This window comes from Haemaphysalis longicornis, unplaced genomic scaffold, assembly GCF_048455015.1.
Source record: "Haemaphysalis longicornis isolate Haplotype H1 unplaced genomic scaffold, Haemaphysalis longicornis Haplotype H1 scaffold_8, whole genome shotgun sequence".
In the NCBI taxonomy this organism is placed as follows: Eukaryota; Metazoa; Arthropoda; class Arachnida; order Ixodida; family Ixodidae; genus Haemaphysalis; species Haemaphysalis longicornis.
This window is the reverse complement of record NW_027526445.1, coordinates 173,694,184-173,717,817: the sequence shown is the minus strand read 5'-3', so window position 1 is coordinate 173,717,817 and position 23,634 is coordinate 173,694,184. Positions and strand designations below refer to the sequence as shown.

The 23,634-nt window shown below is 49.8% G+C and overlaps 1 protein-coding gene across 1 annotated transcript in view; it reads left to right on the top strand.

The window, feature by feature from the left end:
• LOC144149877 (leucine-rich PPR motif-containing protein, mitochondrial-like) overlaps window positions 1-23,264 on the top strand; it is a 54,324-nt gene extending 31,060 nt beyond the window's left edge. Inside the window, exons 16-30 of the mRNA XM_077681591.1 lie at window positions 1,170-1,238; window positions 2,054-2,101; window positions 2,858-2,920; window positions 5,344-5,523; window positions 7,930-8,320; window positions 9,115-9,221; window positions 10,025-10,093; window positions 10,189-10,279; window positions 11,842-12,058; window positions 13,349-13,618; window positions 15,464-15,704; window positions 17,109-17,177; window positions 20,231-20,327; window positions 21,685-21,851; window positions 23,104-23,264. Of these exons, the coding sequence (XP_077537717.1) occupies window positions 1,170-1,238; window positions 2,054-2,101; window positions 2,858-2,920; window positions 5,344-5,523; window positions 7,930-8,320; window positions 9,115-9,221; window positions 10,025-10,093; window positions 10,189-10,279; window positions 11,842-12,058; window positions 13,349-13,618; window positions 15,464-15,704; window positions 17,109-17,177; window positions 20,231-20,327; window positions 21,685-21,851; window positions 23,104-23,163 (2,139 nt within the window). The 3' untranslated portion in view covers window positions 23,164-23,264. The remainder of the gene's footprint in view (window positions 1-1,169; window positions 1,239-2,053; window positions 2,102-2,857; window positions 2,921-5,343; window positions 5,524-7,929; window positions 8,321-9,114; window positions 9,222-10,024; window positions 10,094-10,188; window positions 10,280-11,841; window positions 12,059-13,348; window positions 13,619-15,463; window positions 15,705-17,108; window positions 17,178-20,230; window positions 20,328-21,684; window positions 21,852-23,103) is intronic.
• The last annotated feature ends 370 nt before the right edge of the window (window positions 23,265-23,634 follow it).

The window sequence follows — 23,634 nt, the reverse complement described above, 5'->3', positions numbered from 1 at the left end:
TTTTACAGCAAAGCTGTATAACTCTACCACCCAATGGTTTCATCTCCGTTGGCAAAAATGCCAAGGCACCGAGAATACTTTTATACACTGCATGCTTTGCCCCTCCTCATGTTTGACGTTGGTGGAGATGGCCCAGGATTTTTTTTTTTTTTTTTTTTTTTTTTTTTTGATGCACTATATGAAACAGTGTGTGCAAAGTGCTTGTTCCTGTTCATTTTTTCTGATCCATGCTATCGAATATTTTGGGGGTTTTATTCTTTCAGATGTATGCGTGCTATTAAACGCGTTGAGGGCCATGGAACACGTTAGAAAAGGGTTAGCAGCTGTGGACACTTTTTTGCGGACGATATCGCGGTTGGTACACGTTCGGTGGACGCAGGCTGGGTGTGTGCTTTCACCAGCCTAGTCAGTTAACAATTCCACATTCAAATCTCTTATTTGAATACACTGTCAATCGCACAGAAGGTGTGTACTTCTCCCAGTGTGAATCGGCAAAGACTGAGCACCACAGACCGAGAAAAGAACAAAATAACAATACCAGACCAAACATACGCATAAACAGCTGAAAATGAGGATAAATTGCAGTGCCAGCCGGCGCAGTGGCGTCGGAAAGAACTAAAAAAAAGCCAAACAAGCAATAGCAAATTCGGTTTGTGGAATCGGGGAGCATGGGCAGGTTGCTATCTATAAAGCCGGTCGCGATACGGACTCAAGGGGAAAATAGGCATTTTGCCTAGAGTTCTGATCTCTAGACATCACTATTCTTGCATTTTGGGGAGTTGTACGCTGTGAAAAAGAAAAGGCTACAGAGGACACAGAGTATGATGATAAGGCGGGTAAAAAAATTGAAATCCTTGTTTGTCAAAATGTCCATAAAGCTGTAAATAATTTCACTACCAGCTTTTTTTTTTCTGTTGGCTGAATGTGGCATAGCTTTTAGGAAAACAAGAAACCTTTCTTTTCCTACAGGAAAGAAAAATTTTAATTGCCTGGTAACGTAATTAATTGTCATCCCTGCAAACAAATAAATACTTGCATTATCACCTCAGTTTTTTTTTTCCCTACACTTCTGAGGTCGAAAAGTGTTCGGTAACTCGCAGAAAAGCAATTTCTGCTCGAAATAAACATTTGAGGGCTGAAAGGGCTAAGGGGTGTTCTGTTGGGTGCAGATGCTGGACCAGATCTCCTCCGAGAACCTGGAGGACTCTGGAGACAGCAGCGCACGGATGCCCTCCCAGGTGAGCTTTTCTCCACCGATGCCTCAGGATGGGACTTGCACTAATTGTGGAGGTGGGGGAAGGACAAAATCTGTTGCAGGACCCTTTTGTATGTTTCCCTACAAAGTTGGTGAGAATAACTTATTGCGGCTCTCACCAGCTACATTCCTTTCTTGTTTCTTGGCATGGAAATTCGTTGAGCACATTAGCGAGTGAGATACAACTACACTATATTGAGGCACTTTCAGTCTCCCCAGGTTTACTTCAGAATGCTTGCTTCAGGGTTTACTTCATTCCCCAGGTTTACTTAGTGATGCTTGCTTGAGGACAGCATAGCATGGTAGGGAAGTGGTAAAAAGCTGCAGTTGCCTCTGATGTTTACCTACAATGGGGTTTATGTCACAACAGTCGCTTAATTGTTTTATAATTACCTTGTCTTTTTGGTGGAAGGAAAAGAAAATAAAATAGGAAAGCGCAAAAGTTTCTTCACAAATTAGACACGGTGGCTTTTGATCCGGGCCAGATATATCAACAAGCGCAGTGGGGCTCTCACTCGAAATAAACAAATGTGTGTGTAGGTAGCGAAATTTGTACAGACGGCAAACAACTCACCTGTCCTGTTTGCTAGTGGCCTTTGACTCACTTGCACAAGTGGCAAGGAGCGTACGCCTCGGCATGTCTGGGCGTTGCCCTGCTGCAAAGCATCTCCTGGTACTCCCCTCGCCACCTGGTGTGGCCACACACCCTTCCCGGATGAGAGGAAGCGTCTGCTTCCGTGTTTGACTCGGTGACTTGCAGTGGTGACTCCCTCCTTCTCTCCCTCTCTCTTTCCCCAGAACGAGATGAGCATTGAGGAGCTGGAGGCCCACCTGGTGGAGCTGCAGGTGAGTCCGTTTCCCTCAGGGTGTGGGAGGGTCTTGTTGGAGAGGCACTCACATGCAAGTCCTGATGCGTGCCACACAGTGAGAAAAATGGGTGGCTGTTTTTTAACGCACTTGACTTGGGACAGCAGAGGCGTAATTTGGGGTCTAACCGTCTGAGGCTAAGACGTCGTGCTGCTGAGCCCAAGGACACGGGTTTGATACCCGGTTGCGGCGTACCGCTTTTCTGACGGAGGTGAAAAGTGCAAGTGCCCGTGTGGTCGAGATATTGTCACACATCAAAGATACTTCCCAGGTGTTCAAAATTAATCCGGAGCCCTCCACAACGACAAGCCTCATAGCACAGCTGTAGCTTTTTGAACGCGACACACTGAATTTGAAGATAAAACTGCTCTATATATATGTGTGTGTGTGTGTGTGTGTTGTAAGGTACGCACCAGGAGTCTTGGGGCATGTCTTTATCGGGTGAGCCTTGTCCTGCATAACAGGGAGTAAGCCTCGGAGAACAACCAAGATGGAAGACGATGATGGTAAATAACTGATGATGAAGATGAAGCATGGCTGCATGTGGAAGTCCTAGTGTATGCGAAGTATTTGGCCCATAGCATTTGTACACAACCACCGTGGCTTTGTCCAGATGCATATGTCTGTGTCGTCTTGGCCATAAGCAGTGCTTACAATATATATACATATACAAGCTGCTTGACCTTTCCGTCTGACTCAAGGAGCCTCTCTTTCCTTCCCCCCGTCGGTGTGCAGAGCAAGGGCATGAACACCCGGGGTGCCCTGCGTCGCCTGCTGCTGCTCCACTGCCGCTTCCGGGTGAGTGGACGAGTTGCTTGTGGGCCACGGTGAAGCCACGGTGAAGCGGCACCCAGCGAGTGAAGCCCAGTGCCTTGTCCGGGCCTGTACTGTGATACCACGGTCGGCCCCGCCGTTCACCTCTGTCCTCTCTAGCTGAGCTTGCTCGTTCAACTTGCTCCATGACAGTGTCACCATCGCTGCCTCATGACGGTGTCGGATAGGTACAGTGCCTGCAATATGAAAGGGGTCTGGGTGTTCCCTCACTCCACTGCCCAAGTGAGGGGAATCAGTTATTAAGGCAGTGATTTGGGCTAGTTGGTGTGTATTTAACGGAATTCAAAACGGCGCTGACATTTGGGATGAGTGAAACACTGCGCCACGTGTTGTCTTTTCTTGACCCAGTTTGTTAACGCTGTTCTGAATTCCTGTAAGAAGAATGAGTTGCAGGCCACTTGGCATTTTTGTTCCCACTGGCGGCCATGTGGGCAGTTGTTGCAGGTGATAGCAGCAACGGACTGCTTGGCACCCCTGCAAGCCACTCTGAATGCGTTTAAAGGCCTAGTTTGGATGCTATATTCATCATAGAAACAGCAGTGCACAAACTGGACAGGCACTGTTGTGACAAGCGTTGTAACCTACAAGGGCTGTTGTGTCATCCATTTTCCTTGCCCCCTCCGTATCCGGGAAGGGTGCTTTTTGCACCGTGTCGATGGCTGCTTAGGACATCCCTTTTGACATTTACTTGCCTCAAAAGGCACTCGACTTACTTCCGAGTGCTCTCAGCTTACGGGTGAAAATCGGCTAGCGGGGACGCAAGTGTTGCACTGCAGGCGTTGCAGGAGTACGAAGGAGGAGGTTGATTGCCTCTTTACCCACTATGGTGGCTCAGTGGCTGAAGCGTTGTGCTGCTGAGCCCAAGAATGCCGGTTTGATCCTGCCCCCTGTGGCTGCTTTTCGAATGGAAGCAAAAAGTGGAAAAGTCCGCGTGTCTATTGAGATTTTGGCGCACAGTAAGCATCTCCAAGTGGCCTGTATTAACACTTTCATGACCATGGAAAAATCAGTTGGTTTTGGGTACTCTATGGAATATTTTTTCCCTGCCACAGAAAATTATTAATGCTAAAGCATAAAATATGATATGATAGAGGAAGGATAGGGCTTTCCAACAGTAATAATTTCGAACAACCGATCTATTATGAATTTTATCAGAGTTATTGAAAGGAAAAAAAAAGTAGCAAAAAAGAAAAAAAAGTGACGAATACAGCAATGTTACTTTTCACAGGGTAAACATTAAAAAATATTGAAATATGCATTTTGAACACGCGGCCCTTATAGAATATTGCCGCAAATATGAGCTCTGTAAGTACAAAAGTTATTTACATGCATACAATAACATAAGCATTAAACCCTATCATGCCACCACACGAATCAGTTTCTCAATGCAGTGAAACAAAGGAGGTTGGCTCCGCTGTGCAGCCGGTGCCAAGTGGTTGTGCATAGCGTCACTGAATAAGCTGCGCTTAAGAGTACCGCCACTTCGTGCGCCCGGAAGCGTCTGGGGGCCATTTTGTTTCTGGCTTGCAGTGTTGCCATCTCTCCGAACGAAACCACCGCCGGTTGTGACGGGCAGAGTGTGACCGGCCGCTCTAGCGCCCGCGCAGCAGAGAAAGAGAGAGAGAGAGGAGTGGCGCCCAGAAACAAAATGGCTGCGCTCATATGTAAACAAATATCACGTGCCGAGCGACCAATGAAAATCCTAAGGGCACATAACAATAAGAGAAACGAGTGCCGATACTCTAAAAGCCTGTATTTAGTGACGCTAGTTGCGCCCAAACAAAGCCGACACCCTGTGACCTTTAGAGCAGGCCAACTATGTTTACAACAACGTGCAGCAGAGATAGAGTGGCCTGAGGAGAAAGCGAAACTTACCGGCGGGCACCTGCTGGTGTTCCAGGGCGGTTTGGCGCACTTTCGCTGTCTGTACTGAAGTCCAACGAAAGTCATCTTGCATGTCTGTGCTGCTACCATCATCCAGAGCTTACAGCTCAGATTCGTGGGAATCCATCAAAATTCGCTGTTCCCGTGGAGATCATCAGCAGGCGGCATCGGTGCCATAACCGAAACCACGTGAGCCCGACTGCAAAGGAGCTTTAAAAATTCCCCTCGCGGTGGTGAAAAGAAACTCGAAATTGAAACTGATGAGGTACTTCCTCTTTTACCCTTTGGATGGTGTTACCTGTCCAGAAGCGCTTGGAGAGCACCAAAGTTTGAATTTGTATTAATCTATAAAATGCTATCGATGAGAATAGATGCAGTCATGAAAGTGTTAACTCAAGGGAGCCCTGAACATTGGCACGTTAATCCCCATAATTTGACTGTTTTTTTCTTTGTTATTTTCTTTGTTAATTCAATTGCCCCCCCTCCATCCCCTCATGACATAGCACGCGGATCGGGCAGTGGCGCTGGCGGAGGAGCTGGAGCGGGACGGCTGTGCCTTCACGGGCGCCATGCACGCCCAGCTGCTGGACCTGTTTGTGGCCACCGGGGACCTGGAGCGGGCACGCCAGCACCTCGCCAAAGTGGCCCAGGTCGACCCGGACTTCCGCCTGGATGCTCACAAGGTGCCGCTGCTGTGCCCCCTCCTCTTCCTTCTACTTTGCCCCTGCTCATGTGTGTGTGTGTCTGTGCATCTGCTGCAGTGCAGGAGGGAAGTTCTGTAGGGGCAACTTGGCAGCTGAGGCTCAGCAATTGATAAGGAAACCCAAATACAAAAGATTAAAAGCAGGTCACTGTGATGTTTCAGGAGCGCTAGGCTTCCCTTGTTCACAAATCAGATAAAGGAGCAGTGCTTCTTCGTTTTGAGTTGGGCGTCACTTTCAATCCGAATGCAAGCCATGAGGGAAAATGCTTCTTTACTGGAGCAAGCAGTAATTTAATTTTGTGACTGCCGGGCAAATTGAAGCACACAGGATGCGGTGAAATCAGGGCAATGGGAGAGAGGTGTGTGTCTGCATGCACTCGTATGTCCTCCTTGGATGATGCTCCAGTGGCCCACTTGCAAGCCTGCCGCAGTGACTCCGTGGCTAGGGCCTTGTGCTGCTGAATCCAAGGATGCGGGTTCGATTGCCCGCTGCAGCGGCCCCGTTTTAGATGGAGGTGAAAAGCAAGAACGGCCGCATGTCAAGATTTTGGCACTGGTTAAAGATCCCCAGGTGGCCAACATTAATCCGGAGCCCACCACTGCGGCACCCCTCATAGCCCACATGTAGCTTCGGCGCATTAAAGCCCCCACATTTATTAATTACCCACTTACTAATTATTAATTACTAATTACGTACTATTTACTGTATTTTGTGAAGGCAAGGGTCCTATCCACTTCCCTCGTGATTCCATTCGTCCCAAAAGAGCACAACAGCTGTGACTCTGTGGTCACGACTAGTATGGTGGCTCGGTAGTTTCAGCTACATTTCTGTGGAGACAGCGTTGCTCCTCCTGCTGCCACTTTTTCATGTGTTGAAGGCGAAGGGTTGGTATGTGAACTTCATGAGCTCTCACATCACAAATGCCGTTCCTCTGTGCGATCAGAAAAACGTAGCTAAAAGACTCGTTTACAGGACACCTCTGCTCCATTTGCTTGCTGACATGTTTTTTTTTTTTTTTTTTTTTTTTCACTGGCAGGAGCAGTAGACTGCTCCTTCCAGTGCATTATAGCTGGTCACCTTTGATGCAGCTCAGCGTGAACATCGAGTGGTTAGGGCAGGCACGGGATTAAGGCATCATCTTAGATCCCAAAGTTGCATTTGTGGACCAGCAGTGGCAGAGTCACTAGCAATAATGTAACACTCCTGCTACACTGGTGTCCGAATGTCATTACAGCCGAATGTCATTTGACTCTAATGAGAGGCTTCGAATGCCATTCAGAATCCGCCTTGCTCCACCACAATTTCGATGCTGTTCGAAAGCTTCAAAAATGACTCACCGTGCTGCATAGCACTGCTGCTGTCGAGTTCTGTTTTTACATAATAATGCAACAATCAAACTTAGCAGCAGTCTTTGGCATTAAAATGACATCAAATTATAGATAACGTAAGCTTTGACACGTTTTTTGCTTAATTCTGAATCGCGATCGAGGGTTTTTTGTGCCGTTTTGTGCTGTCTGGCCACTCTGGTTTGTCGCTTGCTCGTACTGGTGCTGAGAGTATGGAATTATTACATCTTGATATGATTTAAGTGAATGACGCGTAAACAAAATCCCACAATTAGGAAACTATTGTGTGTTGCAAGTACGCCAGTACTCTACTTGTTCATGCTGACTTGGAACGATGCGCGCAAAAGTGCTAGAAATGGCATTCGAGAGCCCCAGATGTCTCTCTAGGTGCTCATTTGGCTCGAATGTCATTTGAACCCAGTGGAGCGGCCCAACTTTGCATTTGAGTTGAGTTCAAATTTGGTTCAAATGACAATCCGACGCTAGTGTAGCAGGAGTATAAGTGTATTGTAACAGAATGGGTCCAGCATTCGAAAAAAAGCCCCGTGTTGTCGTAGGGGGCGCAAAAAGAGTAGCCTCTGTGTGTCCACAGAAGAATCGATTCAGGAGTCATTGGCAGGTTAAACAAGCCGATCAGCTGCTACTGCACATGAGAAAACCCCCGAGTAAACGTAACAACAGATAAAACAGCACAGAACGGAGCCAAGGAAAATCTTCATCGGCGGTCACTGATCAAAGCCTGAGACAAACTAAATCTGCTGACTCGGAATCTCTAGTCGATACCACTAGTGCTGCCATGGGCTATGCATAGCCTGTTCCTTCTTTGAAAGCAGAGCTAGATATTTGGGGGGGGTAGTTGTAGACTTTGTTGGCACTCCTCAGGGCAGCGCCTTGGGGGAGCTGCTGACTGCAGCGTGGTGTTTTTTATTTTATTTCATTTGCTTTGAATACAGTACAGCACTATGCACCAGCCTATGATCGCCTGACTGTTGAGAATGTCCTCCCTCTTATCCACCCTTGTTTTCTTTCCTCCGTTTAGGTGCTGTCCCTGGCAGCCCTAGAGGCATCCCAGGGCCACCCTGACGCCGCACTGGCCCTTCTGGAGCAGCAGCAGCCCCACCAGCCCCCCCAGCAGAGTGGAGGGGCGAGCCAGGGCGGCCTGGAGCGAGTGGGGGCGCGTCTGCTGGGCGCACTGGTGGCGTCCGGTGTGGACGCAGAGCGCGCCCTGTCGCTGCTGGTGGGCCGCCAGTGGGTGACCCCCTCGGCGGTGCTGCTGGGGCCCCTGGTGCGGGCCCCCATGGAGAACGGCGACCTTCCGGCGGCCGTGCAGGCCCTCGAGGAGTGCGCCCGCCGCTACCGCCTGACGCCCCACAAGGGGGAGCTGTCCCGCCGACTCATCCAGGAGGAGCGGTCGCAGGAGCTCCAGAGGGGTCAGTCTCTCCCCCTCCCCCTGTCTCTGGGGGGGAACACTGCAATCAGGAGTCTTGGCTGTCACTGACCCCGAGAGTGTCAAATTTTAAGTGCAGAGCACTTTTGGGGCTCGACTTGTCGTCGTAGCTCGCTCGCTGGACCCAAGTAGAGCCTTACGGCGTACTGGCATAACGGCATTCCATCGTAGCGGCGCCCCACAGAGGCTTTGAAAACCAAGCAGTTTATGTAGTCATAAGCGTTCAGAACTTGTGAACCGCTGGCGGTTGACATACATCCCCCCGTTGTTTAGCGCAAAGAAAACTGCAGGTACATTTGAGGCAAAATATATGTAATTAACCGGCAGCGCCCACGTTCATTTAGTTAAGAACGCTCGTTGTGTTGGTTTTTACGATAGTAAGCGAAAAAAAAGTGGCAGTGCAACGCCGGCACGTGCAGGAGGAAAAGCAAGCGCAAAAAGAACAGAACTCCTGCTGGCGCAGTTTCAGGCAGGGAGTGCGCAAGCACTGCGAAGGCGGGAAATTTGAATTGCATTGGACAAACCTCCGTTCCGTTCATCGGGAGAGAAGTGAGACAGGGCGGCGAAGAGCGTGATGGGTGGTCTTCCTCATGCTGGCCCCCTTTGAATGGCAGGGGGCTAGTAGGAGGAAAACAGGGGTGGGTGCCCTATCTGGCAGGACAAGAATGGGGTCTCAAGCGGCCAGCCTTGTTTGTATGTTCCCTGTGCTGTTGTTGTCGCTGCTACGTGCCAGTGTTCTCACCCGATACTCCTCCCCCTGTTTGTGGTTTGTTTCAGTGGTGGACATCAGCACAGAGGTGCACGGAGAGATGAACACCCTGTACGACCTGATGTCCTACTTCCTCGAGTGCGGACACATGCGCCAGGCACAGAAGATCCTCGAGGTGAGGGCCTTTTGCCTCAACGGCAGTTCCAGATCTGATCAGGACAGGTGTTGTTAGAACAGCGCTATTTGATGTGCAGTTGAATCAAATATTGATCTATTTGCTTCAGCATTGGAAGGATGGGATTATTCTCACGGGCCCGTTGCCCTCGAGTCATCCTTTCAGTGTGACAACGTGAGGTGCAGTCTGCTGAGAAACCTAGCTTCACAGGTTGGATAGGTGAAGGAGCTAGTTGTTAGTATTGCTTTGAAATTCCTTAAAAATTGTACCCTGCTCTTTTTTCTCATTTAAATGGCGCTACTTTTGCTTTCTTCCTGGGAGACGGAAGTCTGTAGAGCTGGTGTGCCCAAGATAGCCGTTGCATAGGTTGCCGTATAATATGTGATACAGCCGCAGTCCTCCTGTTGGTTGCTTCTTGGCAGAGCTGCTGTGACCATGTGCTGCCGATGTTGGGTTTTGATGCCAATGGCTTCCCTTGGTGGGGTGGAGGAAGCTAAGGGCTTGTCTTATTGATAGACTCGTTGGTGTGCCCACAGGGGCATAGTTGGAGGCGACGCTGTCATGGTTCATGGTTCAAAGCACAAAAAGATGATCCATAAGAGCGTAGACAACACCAGTTGTGTACTTATAGTCTTTTTGCACTTACGAATACAGTTCAACTGGCTCAGTTTTTGTACTTCCGTAGTGCTGTAATTTCGGTGTTGGCAGCCATATTAAGATGGCCTTGTGGGACAACTTGCGGGGGATGGAGGGAGCATGTTTGAGCAGTGCCCCCCCCCTCTGCCCTCTCTCGTTATGTGCAGACCCCTGGCCTACGAGCGCGTCACCATCGGTTGGACACCATCTGCGACAACTTCCTGCGGCGGAACATGGTACTGTGGTCCCTTTCAATTCCCCCTTCCTCCACCCCCCGCCCCCCGTGTTGCCATGCTGAGTACCACCCTGGTGGCTGCTGCGGTGCTTGCAGGTGACCCAGCTGGAGCAGCTGGTGGCCATCACGCGGGGCCTGTTTGACGTCAACCGGGACCGCCTGTACCACTTCCTCTTCCGCGCCTACGGTAAGGCTACTGTGGCTGCTGCCTCAAGGGTCATGAATCAGCGTCTCAAGTGCAGCCACTTGCTTCATTCTCAACAGGAAAACAGTGCAGAAAAAATACGAGGACTGGTAGTCAAGAGAAGACGCTCAATTCTCTTGACTAGCAGTCAAAAGAATGAAGAGACTGCAGCACTCGTCTGTGTGTCCTCTTGGCTGTTAGTCCTCTTTGCAGAAGGATCGACGTTTGGGCGAGTTGGTATAGGTTGAACATCTTCGAGCAACAGCGTAAAAACACAGACACTAGAGAAAGAAAATGATGGGACGATGCTGTCATTTTCTTCAGCGTAACAGACTCGTCCTGTCAATTTCTTCCCCTAGTGTCTGTGTTTTTACGCTGTTGTTCGAAGATGGTCAGTCTTCTTTATTTGTCTATTTGCTTGCTTTTGGTTTTGTGATTTTTTTGTTATACTGTTAGTCCTTGTTTTGGACTGTTTTCCAGTTTTCTTGCCTCACAGTAACCTGTCAGGGGACGTGTCTGACCGAAACAATAGGCATCACCACATGGGAATGGGGATTCTTATTCTTCAAATCAAATACATGTTGAGTAGTGATTTTCGTTGAATAATTCCGAAGCAAATACTACTTCCCCTGGTTGCAAAAAAAAGTAACCAGCAGTCTCCACAAACCCACTGCAGTGAGAACACAGCTGTGTTACCTTATTTTCGCACGTATAACCGGCCCCTGCATATATTCCGCACCCTCACTTTCAGCCCGCCAGAAGAGAGAAAAAAAAAAAATCCTCGCCTATTGCCGGCACATTTGATACAGGAAAGGCTGCACCAAAGCGACTGCTCAAGCAACTGCTCAAGCAATGCATCACATGCTATGTAGACAGAAAAAGTGCATATTTAGCGAGTAGGATACGCTGACTGCGAGGCGAAAGTCACATTTCACTAATGAAATTCAGTTGTTAGAGTGCGCTCGTCCTTGTTTTTTCTTCCTTCTCCTTGTATGCTTTATGCAGTCGCTGCCATGGAAGGCTTAGTCAGTGCTACTGCGTAGGAGCCTCACAGCACAATGCACATTGCCGTGAAGCTGCCCTAAATGAAAAAAAAACCCTGCGTATAATATAGCGCACCCCTACTCTGCCACTGGAATTTTTGCATTTTTGGTGCGGGTTATACACGTCAAAATACGGCACATATTAGGTAGCGATTCTGAAGCGAAATGCTTCCCCTGGTTGCAAAAAGAGTCACCAGCAGCCTCCACGAAGCCACTGCAGTGAGAACTCAACCGTGTTCATTCTGAACGTCGGTCAGTCCTCTTTGCTGCGGTGCACGGGAGGGCATGTACAGTAAAATCTCGTTACAAGAGAGCCTCAAGGGACCCAGAAATCATGTCTCTTGTAACCAAGGTCTCTTGTATGCGGTGTTGCTAACGTGGCAAGCACAGGAGAACCAACCAAACCATTCTCATTCAAATGCAAGGTGTCCCTTGTAACAGCATCTCTTGTAATGGGGTTTTACTGTGTAGTACTGGTTGCCCTCGAGGAACGGGGTGTGCAAGGCGCTCTTCCATGCGCAGGAGAGGCTGAGGCGGACCGTGCCCTGGAGGCCTGGGCCCAGATGCAAGAGGAGAACGTGCAGCCCAGTGAGGCCACCCTGCGCCTGCTGGCCGGCCTGCTGGAGCGAGCGGGGCGGCCCCTGCCCTTCACGCCCCCTCCTCCACCAGCAGCTGCCACCCGAGAGGCCGCGCCATTGGTCACCATGGACCTTGACGCAGCGCTGGAACGCTGGCGCAGGTCAGAGGTCCTTCCAGAGGCCGGCCTCCTCGTTCACTGCTCTCAAAACAGCCTCCTTTAATTGTTAAGTGAAGTCTGTGAAACTTGCCAGTCTTTGCCATTATTTCTTGCATCAGTTGATTAGTTACCAAGGTAATTAGAGATAATTAGTCATTTCTTATTCAAACAATAGACAAAACAGTGTTGGTCATAAAACTGTAATCATTATGTTTTCCAATACTGTGAACGCTGGTAAGTGTAATAAGGTAATTGGTTTTGTGATGCACCGCTTGTAACTATTTTTACAGCTCTTTAAACCTTGGTGGCACCAGTGGCAAGAAACCATTTCGAGTGCCCATTTCAAACACCACGGTTTAATGAGCACCAATGTTGGGACTGGCCATCTGAGCACAATCACCGGTGGAGCGACGTTGCCTTGCTCTGTCCACTATCGATGCGGCGCAGAGCAGAGCGATGAATTTCTTGAGCCGACGAGAAGTTGAAGCAGCATTTATATACAGTATGTACAAGGGTAACCAAAGCATTACATGGCTCGCACAGAGGCGACAGCACCTCTCTTTTCGGTGCCTCCGAAAAGTGCCGCCGAAGAATGCTGCCTTCGCTGAGCTTCCGGGCGGGTTTTATACCCCCGGGAGTCCATTGCAGCCCCGAGAAGTTTGAATCGCTCCAATCAGTACTCTCGCTGGCCAGAGTTTGAAATCTGACGAATAAAGGCGAATACAGCTGAACCCCCCCGATGGAGAAAGGGAAGGCAACGCCGTTGCCGTCTCAGCGGAGCCATCTCCAGGCATGTAGTGGCATGTCTGCCGCGGGTGGTTTTGGTCTGGGTTGGTCAAGGCGTGAATCGGCCCTGCTGTCGGCGCGTCGCCCCGTGCAACGAATTTGGGCCGGGCACTTCTTCGGCCTGTTAGTGAGCCACGAGGCCAAATACAAGTTGCACATTCCTAGCTGGTACATGGCAGCATGCTTGCTGAATCATGGCCCGCCTAGATACTGGTGCCACATTTCCCTATAGAATATATATTAGTATGAAACTCTGAGTCATGACCACTGGGGTGCCACAGCTGCCACAGTACAGTATAGCCCACTTATAGCAAACCCGGTTTTGACGAACTGGCGGCTATAACGGACAAATTTTTTTTGTAAGGCCAATTGTATACGTAGATTTTGTGTCCAGATACACTGAAAAGTGGATATAGCGAACTGATTTCAGTTTCCGGGTGTGTTTGTTAAAAGCGAGCGTGACTGTATTTGGTGCTGGTGTTGCTTCCCACCCTCTCCCCCCGACAGTGGGGACATGTCCAACAGCCGCGAGGGTGCCCGCCTGCTGGAGGCCCTGGTCAAGCAGGGTCGGGTGCGGGAGGCGCTCCGCGTGGCTGAGCAGCTGCTCTCTTCGTCCCCCCCTGCAATGGTACCCCTGCGTAGCCTGCGGCAGCTGGCCGGCCAGCTGGCGGCCAGGGGGGACACGGAGGCCCTGGCCACCCTGCGGCCGCTCCTCTCGGATCGGCAGCTGCGGCAGCTCTCCTTCGACAACCAGCTGGGCACCGCCTACGTCCACAGGTGGGCCTCCCTCCCTTCCTGGGGCACACCTTATTCGCACTTGTGTCTGCCATCGATTTACCGTATTTACTCGAATATAACGCACCCTCAGTTGTAACGCACACCCTTTTTTTGTGGTCCGAACAAGAAAAAAAAACGCTATGTCCTCGATTGTAACGCGCACTAGTCTTTCATTGTTTAATACAAAAAGGCAACTTTTTCTCACTTGGAACAAGCAAGGTTTATTCCAAAGGTGACACGAAATAAAATGTGCCAGTTATTGCCAGCAAGACGGTCACCACATTGACAGTCCGGGGCAGCGCTGTCGCTGCCCTGGCAGCTTTGTTGTTACGAGTCTCTGAGCCGCTCGCTGCTGCTGCATCTACTCCAGCAGCGGGTCTCGAATTTGGGGATGTCGCCCCCTCTTTGGTCCTCTGAACCCTTTCCGTGTCGCCTTGCTTGCGAAAATTTCTCTTTGTTTGCGCCAGTCCCGCACGCAAGTGTCCGGTACACTGAACACACTGATGCACCCCGATTTTCATCGCTTTCCACGCACAAGGTTACTTTCTTCTTGTACGCAGCATCATGGTGAACCCGCTGTGTCTTTGTAGTGCGTGTTGATTTGAGCAAACATCCTTTTTTGTGGGCGTAACTACCCAGAGAAGGTGGGCACATTATCGCCTTGTTGTAAAGAGGGACAAAGCAAAAAGTCGTGGGGGTGGCTTTGCCAGTAGCTTTCGCTGCTTTAGCTGCAAAGCCTTCTGAAGATGGGGGGGGGGGGGGGGGGGGGGGGGGACAAGGGTGTGTGTACTGTGGCCCCTGCCTGTCCAGAACAGTCCAGGGCAAGGTGTAAGAACGAGACGTGGGGAGGAGCGTCGCTTTCCAGGGCAGCCAGATCTAAGCTAGTGGCATCATTAAGGGAGAAGAGGACTGCGTGGCAGTCACAATTGGCATTGCACTGTGCGTCCCCGGTATGATTTATGGCCACTATCATTTCGTTCATCAGGTGCTGCCACCCTCTTTTTTTGCCACCGCAGGTATGATTTTGGTTTTCGTTGTGGCGTTATATGTTTGCTTGCCCACAACTGCCACGATGGGCTGTTTTGCCTCCCACATGTACCGTATTTACCCGATTCTAACGCGCCCCCGATTCTAACGCGCACCCGATTTTCCTGGCAAAAAAAACCGAAAAAACTTGCACCTCCGATTGTAACGCGCACGGGACTTTGTGACCCAGACAAATGAATGCGAGAGAAACGGGCGATTTATATCCCGAAGTAATCTCACTCATCTCACTCCTCGTCGCCCTCCACTGACCACAACATCTCGGACTCGGTGCCTTCAAGTGCGTTCGCGATGCCACACTTCTGAACGAACGTTCAACCATGGTCGATGGGATCATGGCCCTTGCCTCGCACGGCTGTCCCGAGAGCTTCTCCAGAGGTACACGCTTCAGCCGACCGCTCGTTTTTAACGCGTGGGAGCCGCTGCTGCCATTGCTGTTATCAAGCGCGCAGGGGAAACGATTTGACGATTTGTGTGAACGCCGATAGAAAAACCTAGGCGCCTAGGCTTGCTGCTATAGAATACTTGCTGCGTCCGAAAAATCGTTGCTAAAAGCTTTGGCGCCATCTTGAGATGGCGCTGGTGATGGGTTGGACGAAAATTCCGCTGTTTCGGCAGTTTCGATTTCGTATCCGATTCTAACGCGCATGCAAATTTTCGGCCTATTTTTTCGGAAAAAAAGTGCGCGTTAGAATCGGGTAAATACGGTGTTCTTGCTCCATGCTCCATAATGACGGGAGAGGGAGAGGGGAACTTTTATTGTTATTTGGTGACGAGACCGTGCGTGTGTCCCCCCTCCAGTGGCCGCTCGGGGGAGCTGCTGGAGCAGCTGGAGGCGTCCCCCGGAGAGTGGGCGGTGGGCGGCCGCTGCCCGACGGGGGCCCTGGTGGGCCTGCTGGAGCAGCAGCCCCAGATGGCCGACCGGGTGCTCGCCCTGGGCCGCACCTACGGGCAGGCCCACGCCTGCTGGGCGCCCCTCAACGCGCTCTGGATGCACCGGGTGCTGCTCCGGGACTACTCCGGTGCCGATCAGCTGCTCCAGGTGGGTTGGTGGAGGCCGCCTGCAGAGCTCTGCCCCATACGCGCCAGTTGCGGAACTCCGCTTCGGAATCTGAGCCGTGCGGGCACCTCTGCTCCGTTTAAGTGGGGCACACTGCTCTTAAAACAGTCCCTTTAAGGGGGGGACACTGGTCTTGAGGACCGAAAATTTGCCAAAAAATCTATTTTTTGTATTAATTTTATTTGCAGTCTACAGGTCCCAAATAATGTACCTGAAAAATATCATAGCTGTATCATAAATATTCACAAAGCTGTCGCCCTTTAAAGTCACCTAAATGACCATTTTTGCCTATGTTTGCAAACTTCATGCCCTGTTTTTCTCAGAACCAATTTTTTTTCCCACAAGGTCAGCTGTCGGGTACAATATCTCGGGATGTACTGGTTCGATTTACATCATTTTTGCTGCATTCGAAAGCTTATGAACTGAACAGTGCAATAAAGCCACAAAAGTACAGAATTTCTTTTTGCTGGCACAAGATTTTTACAAAAACATTGTAAATTGATGACCTGACATTTACGAACTTTACAGCGTTTGCAGAAACCATGCTAAAATTACTGCAGTGGTATAGTTGCACTCCCTGGTCTTTCTATAGCACAAATGTATGAAAAGTATTCCAAGTATTTCATAGGTACATAATGAAACAATTGCCCGAAACGGAGTTACATAACATGTTGCACAACTCTAAATGTGCACCCCATAGACGAAAACTGACTGCATATTTGTGCTCAGGATGTTGAAGAAATACACTCAATGTGTAAATCTCAAGCACATAGGTTAAAAAATAACAAAAATTTCCTCAAGACCAGTTTCCGCCCGTAATTGTTAAGTAAACTCTGTGAAACTTGTCAGTCTTGCTGCTTTTCCTCCACTGATTTCAAACATGCCATTATTTTTTTAGTAAGTATCTTGTTCGTGTTGCACAACGCCTCTAAATAATCCTGGACAAATAAATCTTTTGAAGCTCCACTTTTCTGTCAATAAAACAACTTTAAATATTAATCCCTTGCAGTAACATTGTTGTTTAGAGAGCAAGAGAGAATGATTTATTAGAGAGCACAGCTCCAACCAGAGGCTTCTCTAACCTTTGGAGTAATTAAAAGGTAGTCCCAGGCAACGTTTGGGCTTGTTAGCAAGTTACGCCAAGGACAAGGGGAACGTGCTTACCCCGGTGCATGATGGCACACTCAATGAAGCACAGCTCGCTTATGGACACTGGCACCAGACTTTTCTGCCCTATACATAGGTGTGGATTTCCATGACGGACAGTACGCGAGGGAGGCAGTGCCACTCCCTTGCCTGAACAAATGGCCAGTCGGCTGTGAAAGGGGAGGGGGGCAGGCAGGCAGGCAGAGAGGGTGACTGGTGGTGTCTGTTCCACTTGTGCAGGAGTTCCCCGACATGGGTGCCCACCTGATGTTCTCCCCAGTGCTGAGGGAGTCCCGGGACAAGAAGGACGTGAGTACTATCACTGCTGCATGCTGCTGCACATGGGGGCGGTCATGCAAGGCTGTGACAACTTTTAACAAACGTTTGAAAAACCGACAAGGGGGCTAGTTGGTAGTGGCTTTTGCACACCTTGGAAGTAGTGCAAACTCAACACAACAGACATGAGAAGAAGGAAAGAGACAGGCCACCATGCTGTCCTAACGGCTACAGCCTATCTGACCCCAGCGACCCTGCATAAACAGCACTGTGGTCTGTCTGCTACCTTCTTCTTGTGTATGTGTTCCATTAGCACTACAGACTTCGATGTTTACCATGTACAGTAGGATCTCGGTGATACGAATCGCAAGCAGTGGCAAAAATATTCGTATCACCCAAGAACGAGAAAATATAAGTAGGGGTGTGCGAAAGCAACATAGTAACTTTCGAATCTAATATCGAATCAAATTCGGAAAAAGGCTGAATATCATCTCTCTCTCTCTCTCTCTCTCTCTCTCTCTCTCTCTCTCTCTCTCTCTCTCTCTCTCTCTCTCTCTCTCTCTCTCTCTCTCTCTCTCTCTCTCTCTCTCTCTCTCTCTCTCTCTCTCTCTCTCTCTCTCTCTCTCTCTCTCTCTCTCCTTCCTTCCTTCCTTCCTTCCTTCCTTCCCTTTTTTTTATTTACAGGCCTCGACTTTTTGTAGGTTTTTTGTGTAAAAGCAGAAGCTAGTTCGCATGTGGGAGACATGACATTGTTTTTCAACCCAGCGAACGCACTTTTCAACTCGCATCGGTGGTGCTCTGGGAATCTAAAGTGGACACAATATGAATTTGCAAAAGAAAAAAAAAAGACTTGTACTGGAGTTCGTGTACTGTAATCATAGGCGACGACTATACAGTGCCTCATAACTCAGAAGTGAACACTTTGCAGGCATGAAGAATAGGGCGCGAAAACACGGCAAAACCAGAATCATGGACCACAATGAGGCAGTTCTTCGGAAGCACATGGGCAGCGTTAAGCGTGAATGACACGTAGCAGAAGGAAAGATCGCATTACTGCCGCCGTGGACAAGCGTGCGCTACCCACTGTGGTCTAAAAAACAAGTAAACATGCGGTAACTATACACCAACTGCATTAAAAACAACCAGAACCGCTTTTGATTTTAAATTAATGGAAGCGTTGTCAAAATGGTGGCAGTCTTTACCGGAAGCTGCCCTGACATGTAAACATCCGGTCACAGAATTCAAAATGGTGACCAGAGTCAACGGCGACAACTCAAAAAAAAAAAAAAAAAAAAAGATCTAATCAACGCTATCACAGGTTACTCCATGCAGCGGGATAAAAGTTACAGCCTCTGCAAGGCACCCTCGTTGAAACCGTGACTTGGATCAAACCTGTCGAGCAGACAGTTTAGCATCAGTGTGTTAGTGTGCGCCAATGTCTCGCTTTCGCAAAGCCAGGGAACGTTCAGAAACTCCACTCGACTATTCGAAAACTCGAATAGTAGATATTCGAAATCAAATTATTCGCGGAGGTACTACAGTGAAATCTCTATGATGCGATTCTGGGTGATACGAATTTTTGGCTAATACGAATCTCTCAGAAGTCCTGAAAAAATTGCATTGTTTCCAATAGACAAAATTTCGGCTGTTACGAACGAGCCGGCGAGGCGCCTGACTGCCGAGCGAACAACCGACGGCGACGTACGGGCTCTCTCTACCCTCTTTGTCACTCTTTAGCGGGGGACTCATGTCTGTCCGAGCAATCCGGATTCCGACGCGGCGCATCAAAATATCTAGCAGGTTGGATGCACGTGGGAGCGGCGGGGCAGCGGGTCATCCGGCCGCCAAACCGGATCTCGGGGCAGAGATGCATGCAGGGACGGGTGCCTTTCCGCTCATGCGTTCAACCCTTTTCTCAAAACGGCCGGGCTGTTGTTTTCTGCTCACAAAAACACACCGTACATGCCACAGGCGCGCTGACGGCGCCACGGAACCACCCGCCCGATGCGGGCGGCCAGGCCGGCCAGCAGCGGCAGCATGGCTGGGCTTCAGCCACAAAGTGGTGCGGTGCGCTCGATCGACTGCTTCTAACCGCTCTTTAAAATGCCGCTCAAAGCACACACAAAGTTGGTTGTGCGGTAAAGGAGCTAACAATGTGGGCTAAAACAGTAATATAACACATCTCCGGTGGAGCCAGCGGGCTGTCTCGAGAGTGCTTCGAAACTGCCATCATGAGACGCGCGCCTCCCCATTGGCGCAAGTCGTGAGGCTCCTCCCACTGCCGCGCGTGTCACGCATCATTTTCTGACCAAGGCAGATGCTGCCGCGGGGACGCGGAATCGTCAACGCGGGCGTGAAATGATCGCACGCGCATAGCCAACGCGCACGAATGGCATGCAAAAACGCCATGCGGTTCATCCCTTGATTGTTGCGGCATATAGTGAGCTTGGGAACTGCGAGTGAGGAGACCAGTGCGAAGTTTTATGCGCTCCAGAAAGGTCTGCTCGGCGACGTAGAGGTTAAAAAAAAGCAGAAAAAATTGCGGATTTCTTCACAAGAACGTTAGAAAAGAAATAAACGAAAACTTTTTAGTGCTCAATTTTGTGCTCCTGTTGTAAGCCATGCCCCTAGCAGCCGCTGCTTACAAGTTGGTTTTAGGAGCGTTGTTTGTTAAATTAATCCTTATTTATTGCCCTAGATAGTGTTATAAATAACGTCATATAACTGTTCAGTCTGATTTAAAATCTTTTAGGGGGCACTGGCTGCAACAGGAGTTCTCAGGGGAATGCCTGGGCTCCATACAATTTTTTCATCGCAAAAGGGACCAGCACTCTCCATTGGTTTTTCCCCCGCATGACACACCTTTACCTTCTAGTACACTGTACCCGGTACATGGCAGAACGCTCGCTGAAGCATGGCTCGCCTCAACACTGGTGCCAGATTTCCCACTAGTATATATCAGTATAGAACTCTGTGGTAGCAGCACCAGCTGAGGGGAGGCCACGGGGAGACCCTGTGGCCTTTCCAAAATATAAGTAAGTGAGGAGAGGACGGTGACACTGTCTGCACCCTTTCCCCCGTTGCAGGTGAGCATGGCCCGACACCTGGTGGAGACCCTGTCTCGCCACGGCGGCCGCCAAGGGGGCCAGGAGCTGGCACAGAGCAACCTCATCCGCGTGCTCGGTGAGCGCTCGCCTCTGTCGTGTCTGTGCGCTGGCAGGGGGAGGCATTGGGGTCCGGCGTGAAAACAGGCGTCGAGAAGGCAGGGTTCCGTTCTCCTGTGGGTACAAGCCCCCCACTTCCTGTGTGCACCCAGCGCCATCTACTGGTTCACTTGGAACACTCCTGTCGTTTTGAGCGACTGCTAAGAGGAGGCCGCTGTTCAGCCCCAGTAACCTAGCAGTAAAATCGTGGGTTCAGGGGTGCGGAATTTTTTGCAAGAACTGTGTTTTTGTTTTTTAGTGCAAAGCAGTTTAGGGGCTCACCTTGTCATCGTAGCTCGCCCACTGAACCCAAGTAGAGCCACATGCCGTTCTGTCGTTGCGGCTTAACCTGGGGGCTTCGAAAACCAAGTGGTTTATATAGTCATAAGCGTTCAAAACTTGTGAACCACTCGTGCTTCTCATACATCTCCCTGTTTAGCGCAAACCAAGCTTCTGATACATTTGAGGCAAAATATACATGATTAACCGATTAACCGGCAGTGCCCGCATTCATTTAGTTAGAAACGCTCGTTGGGTTGGTTTTTGCGATAGTAAGCGAAAAAAAGTGGCACTGCAACGCCGTTGCATGTGGGAGGAGAAGCAAGCACAAAAGGAGCAGAACTCCCACTGGCGCAGTTTCAGGCAGGGGGTGTGCGAGCACTGCGAAGGTGGGAAATTTGAAGTGCGTTGGGTGGAAGCAGTGAGTGGGTAACGGTGCTACAGCTCATTATGGCGCATCACTGCTCTGCACTTCCGACATCTTTCACATTGAGTGGAATGGCTTTAATTTTTCTTTTCTCTCCTTTCTAACTACTTTTAATTCTTTGCTTTTCTTTTTTCAAGTACTTTTAATTCTCGCCTTGCGCCTGTTTTCATCGAGTCTTACCAAGCCGATGCTGACTGATACCACCCCACTCACTGATGCTGTGTAGTGAGTCGTGCCACAGTGACTTCTGAACAACCACCACTATGGCCCAGAAGATTAGGTTAGGTTAGTTTTAGATTGTATTTAGGTTAAATTAGGTAGGGTTTAACTTAGCTTAGACTATGTCACATTCCTCTGAAACAGCCTTTCTAGGTAGGGGATGCTGCGGACTCTCCCCCTTGGACCAGTGCTTGGTGGTGTTATCGTCGCATTGACAGCGCAACTGGCATAACGCATGGTTAATATGTTAGGGAGTTAATGGTGCTTGGCACACCGCAATGTGTACGCATGGTACGACACGTCGCATGATGTCACACATAAAGCTGAAACAGAGTTCACTGGTGTGTACAGCCATTCTGTTGTGTGCCCTGCTCCGCTGCGAAGTGCCCCGTGCTCTCTCCCTGCCCTGCAGCGCAGCAAGAGGGCGGCTTGGACGAGGCATTGAAGCTGGTGGAGCAGCAGGGTGCTGAGAAAGTGGCCCCTTGGGCCCTGGCCGTGCTCCAGGACGCGCTGTTGTCTGCAGGCCGGACGGTGCCCTTCCAGGTGCCCGCCACCAGGGGGAAGGGGCCGCAGTCGCAGGTGCGCCACTCTCTTGAGACGCCACACATTGGGTCTCGTTGCCATAAAAGCAGAGTTCTTCAATACACACCTGTTGGGAAACTCTGCCTTGGAACCCAGGTGGCACGAGCACCCCTGCTTTCTTTGTTTTTGTTTTAGCTGAGGGGGGCAAGTGGGTGCATTGGCTCATAGGGGACAAAAACTGAATATCACTAAGCATTTACTCAATAACGTAACCTAATAACGTGAAGCTTGCTCTTCAAATTAGGAAATGATGAGTAAGTAATGCTCACTTATGTTCCCACACTTTGTTTTGTTTTTTATAAGTTACAGCAGCAGCCGCAACCCTTGAGTACTACTTCAGCTTTTTATAGGCTAGCCAACTTGCCCCCGTGATTGGCCCTGTGTTGCCCCCCCAACTGCAGACTGGTTTCTGACACATGGGTCCTGTGGGGAGTTTTGCAACTCTGCGGGAAAGCTTCCCATCTCGGGAACCTCAGGGGAGCACTGAATGCTTTCCATGCCCTGGCTGCAAAATTGCCGCATTTTCTTGGTTGTAAACCTCCTTCATTTGGGGGAGGGGAACCGGAACTAGAAGGGGTGTCAGAAGCTGGTGTGGACCAGAACCGGGCCAGTGAATGCCTGTTCATTGCAGGCAAGCCATAGTCACATGTTTGCGTAAGCAAAAATGCGCCTTCAGTTTTTCACGGTTCAACCAGTGTATTGGGGAAAAAGAGACAAACTGCAGAGCAAAGGCAATTGGTGCACTGTATTCCATCGCCTGCCACAAACACAAGCACTAAATTTAGCTCCAAATGTTTGGATATAAGGGGAAAATTCAGTTCAAAGTTCGAAGTCATTCAATTTGAAGCTGTGAAGACATGGTGTCCAGACCGACCGTTTGCAGGATTGTCGTCAAGGTAAATGCCTGCGGCCACAAAGAGCACGGGAGGCTGTGGTTATAAGCAGTGTGAGGTGGCATGAGAGAAAGAGAAATCACATGTAGCGCCACAACAAAAGAGGAAAATAGCATTTTTGGCTGTTATTTTGCATCTAATTTGGAAAACCTTTCATAAAAAAAAAAAGCTTCCGGTGCAGTTTTTTTTTTTTTTTTTTTTTTCTTCTTTCTTTCTTTCTTCAGTATTTGGACATTCTGGGTCAACCGTTCTCGTCATCAGTGCAGGAGCTGAAAATGGCCGATGTTGGCAGTGTGTGCTTTGGCCATAAAGTGCAGCCCTTCTTTTTTCCCTGTGCATATCTCTCCTTGGTGCAGGAGGACGCCTCATCTGAGACATCGGAGGACTCCTCGGATGATGAGGAGCGCCGCAAGTAGGCACCCGTCCACCCTCCTTGGTTGGCTGCACCACCACCCATACCACCCGCCTGCTTCCGTGTACATAGAGCTAGTCAATTAAACATTCGTCACTACAACCAGAGTGTGTCATTCAATGTTTGCACCTATGCCCGTGAACCGAGGGGGTCATTTTCAGCTTGTGTCAACGTCGTCAGTCTCCTCTCTTCACCCTTGCCTTCACATTGTGGGAGGGAGGGTCCTTAAGGCAACCTAGCCAGGCCCTCAGGCCAAGGCGTCGCCATACCTTGGGCAGTGCAGCAAGGTTTGCCGGTGAGATAACACAGCAGGCAGTAGCACTCAAGCCACACAGTAAGAAGACGGGAGAGGGAATGGCATTTCCTGGGAAGGCCAGACAATGTCGCAAGCGCTCTGCACAGATTAAGCCACCGGCATCTGTTGCAGGATGAGAAACTGCACAGCCGCCGCAATCAGCATTTCACTGCGCGGCCC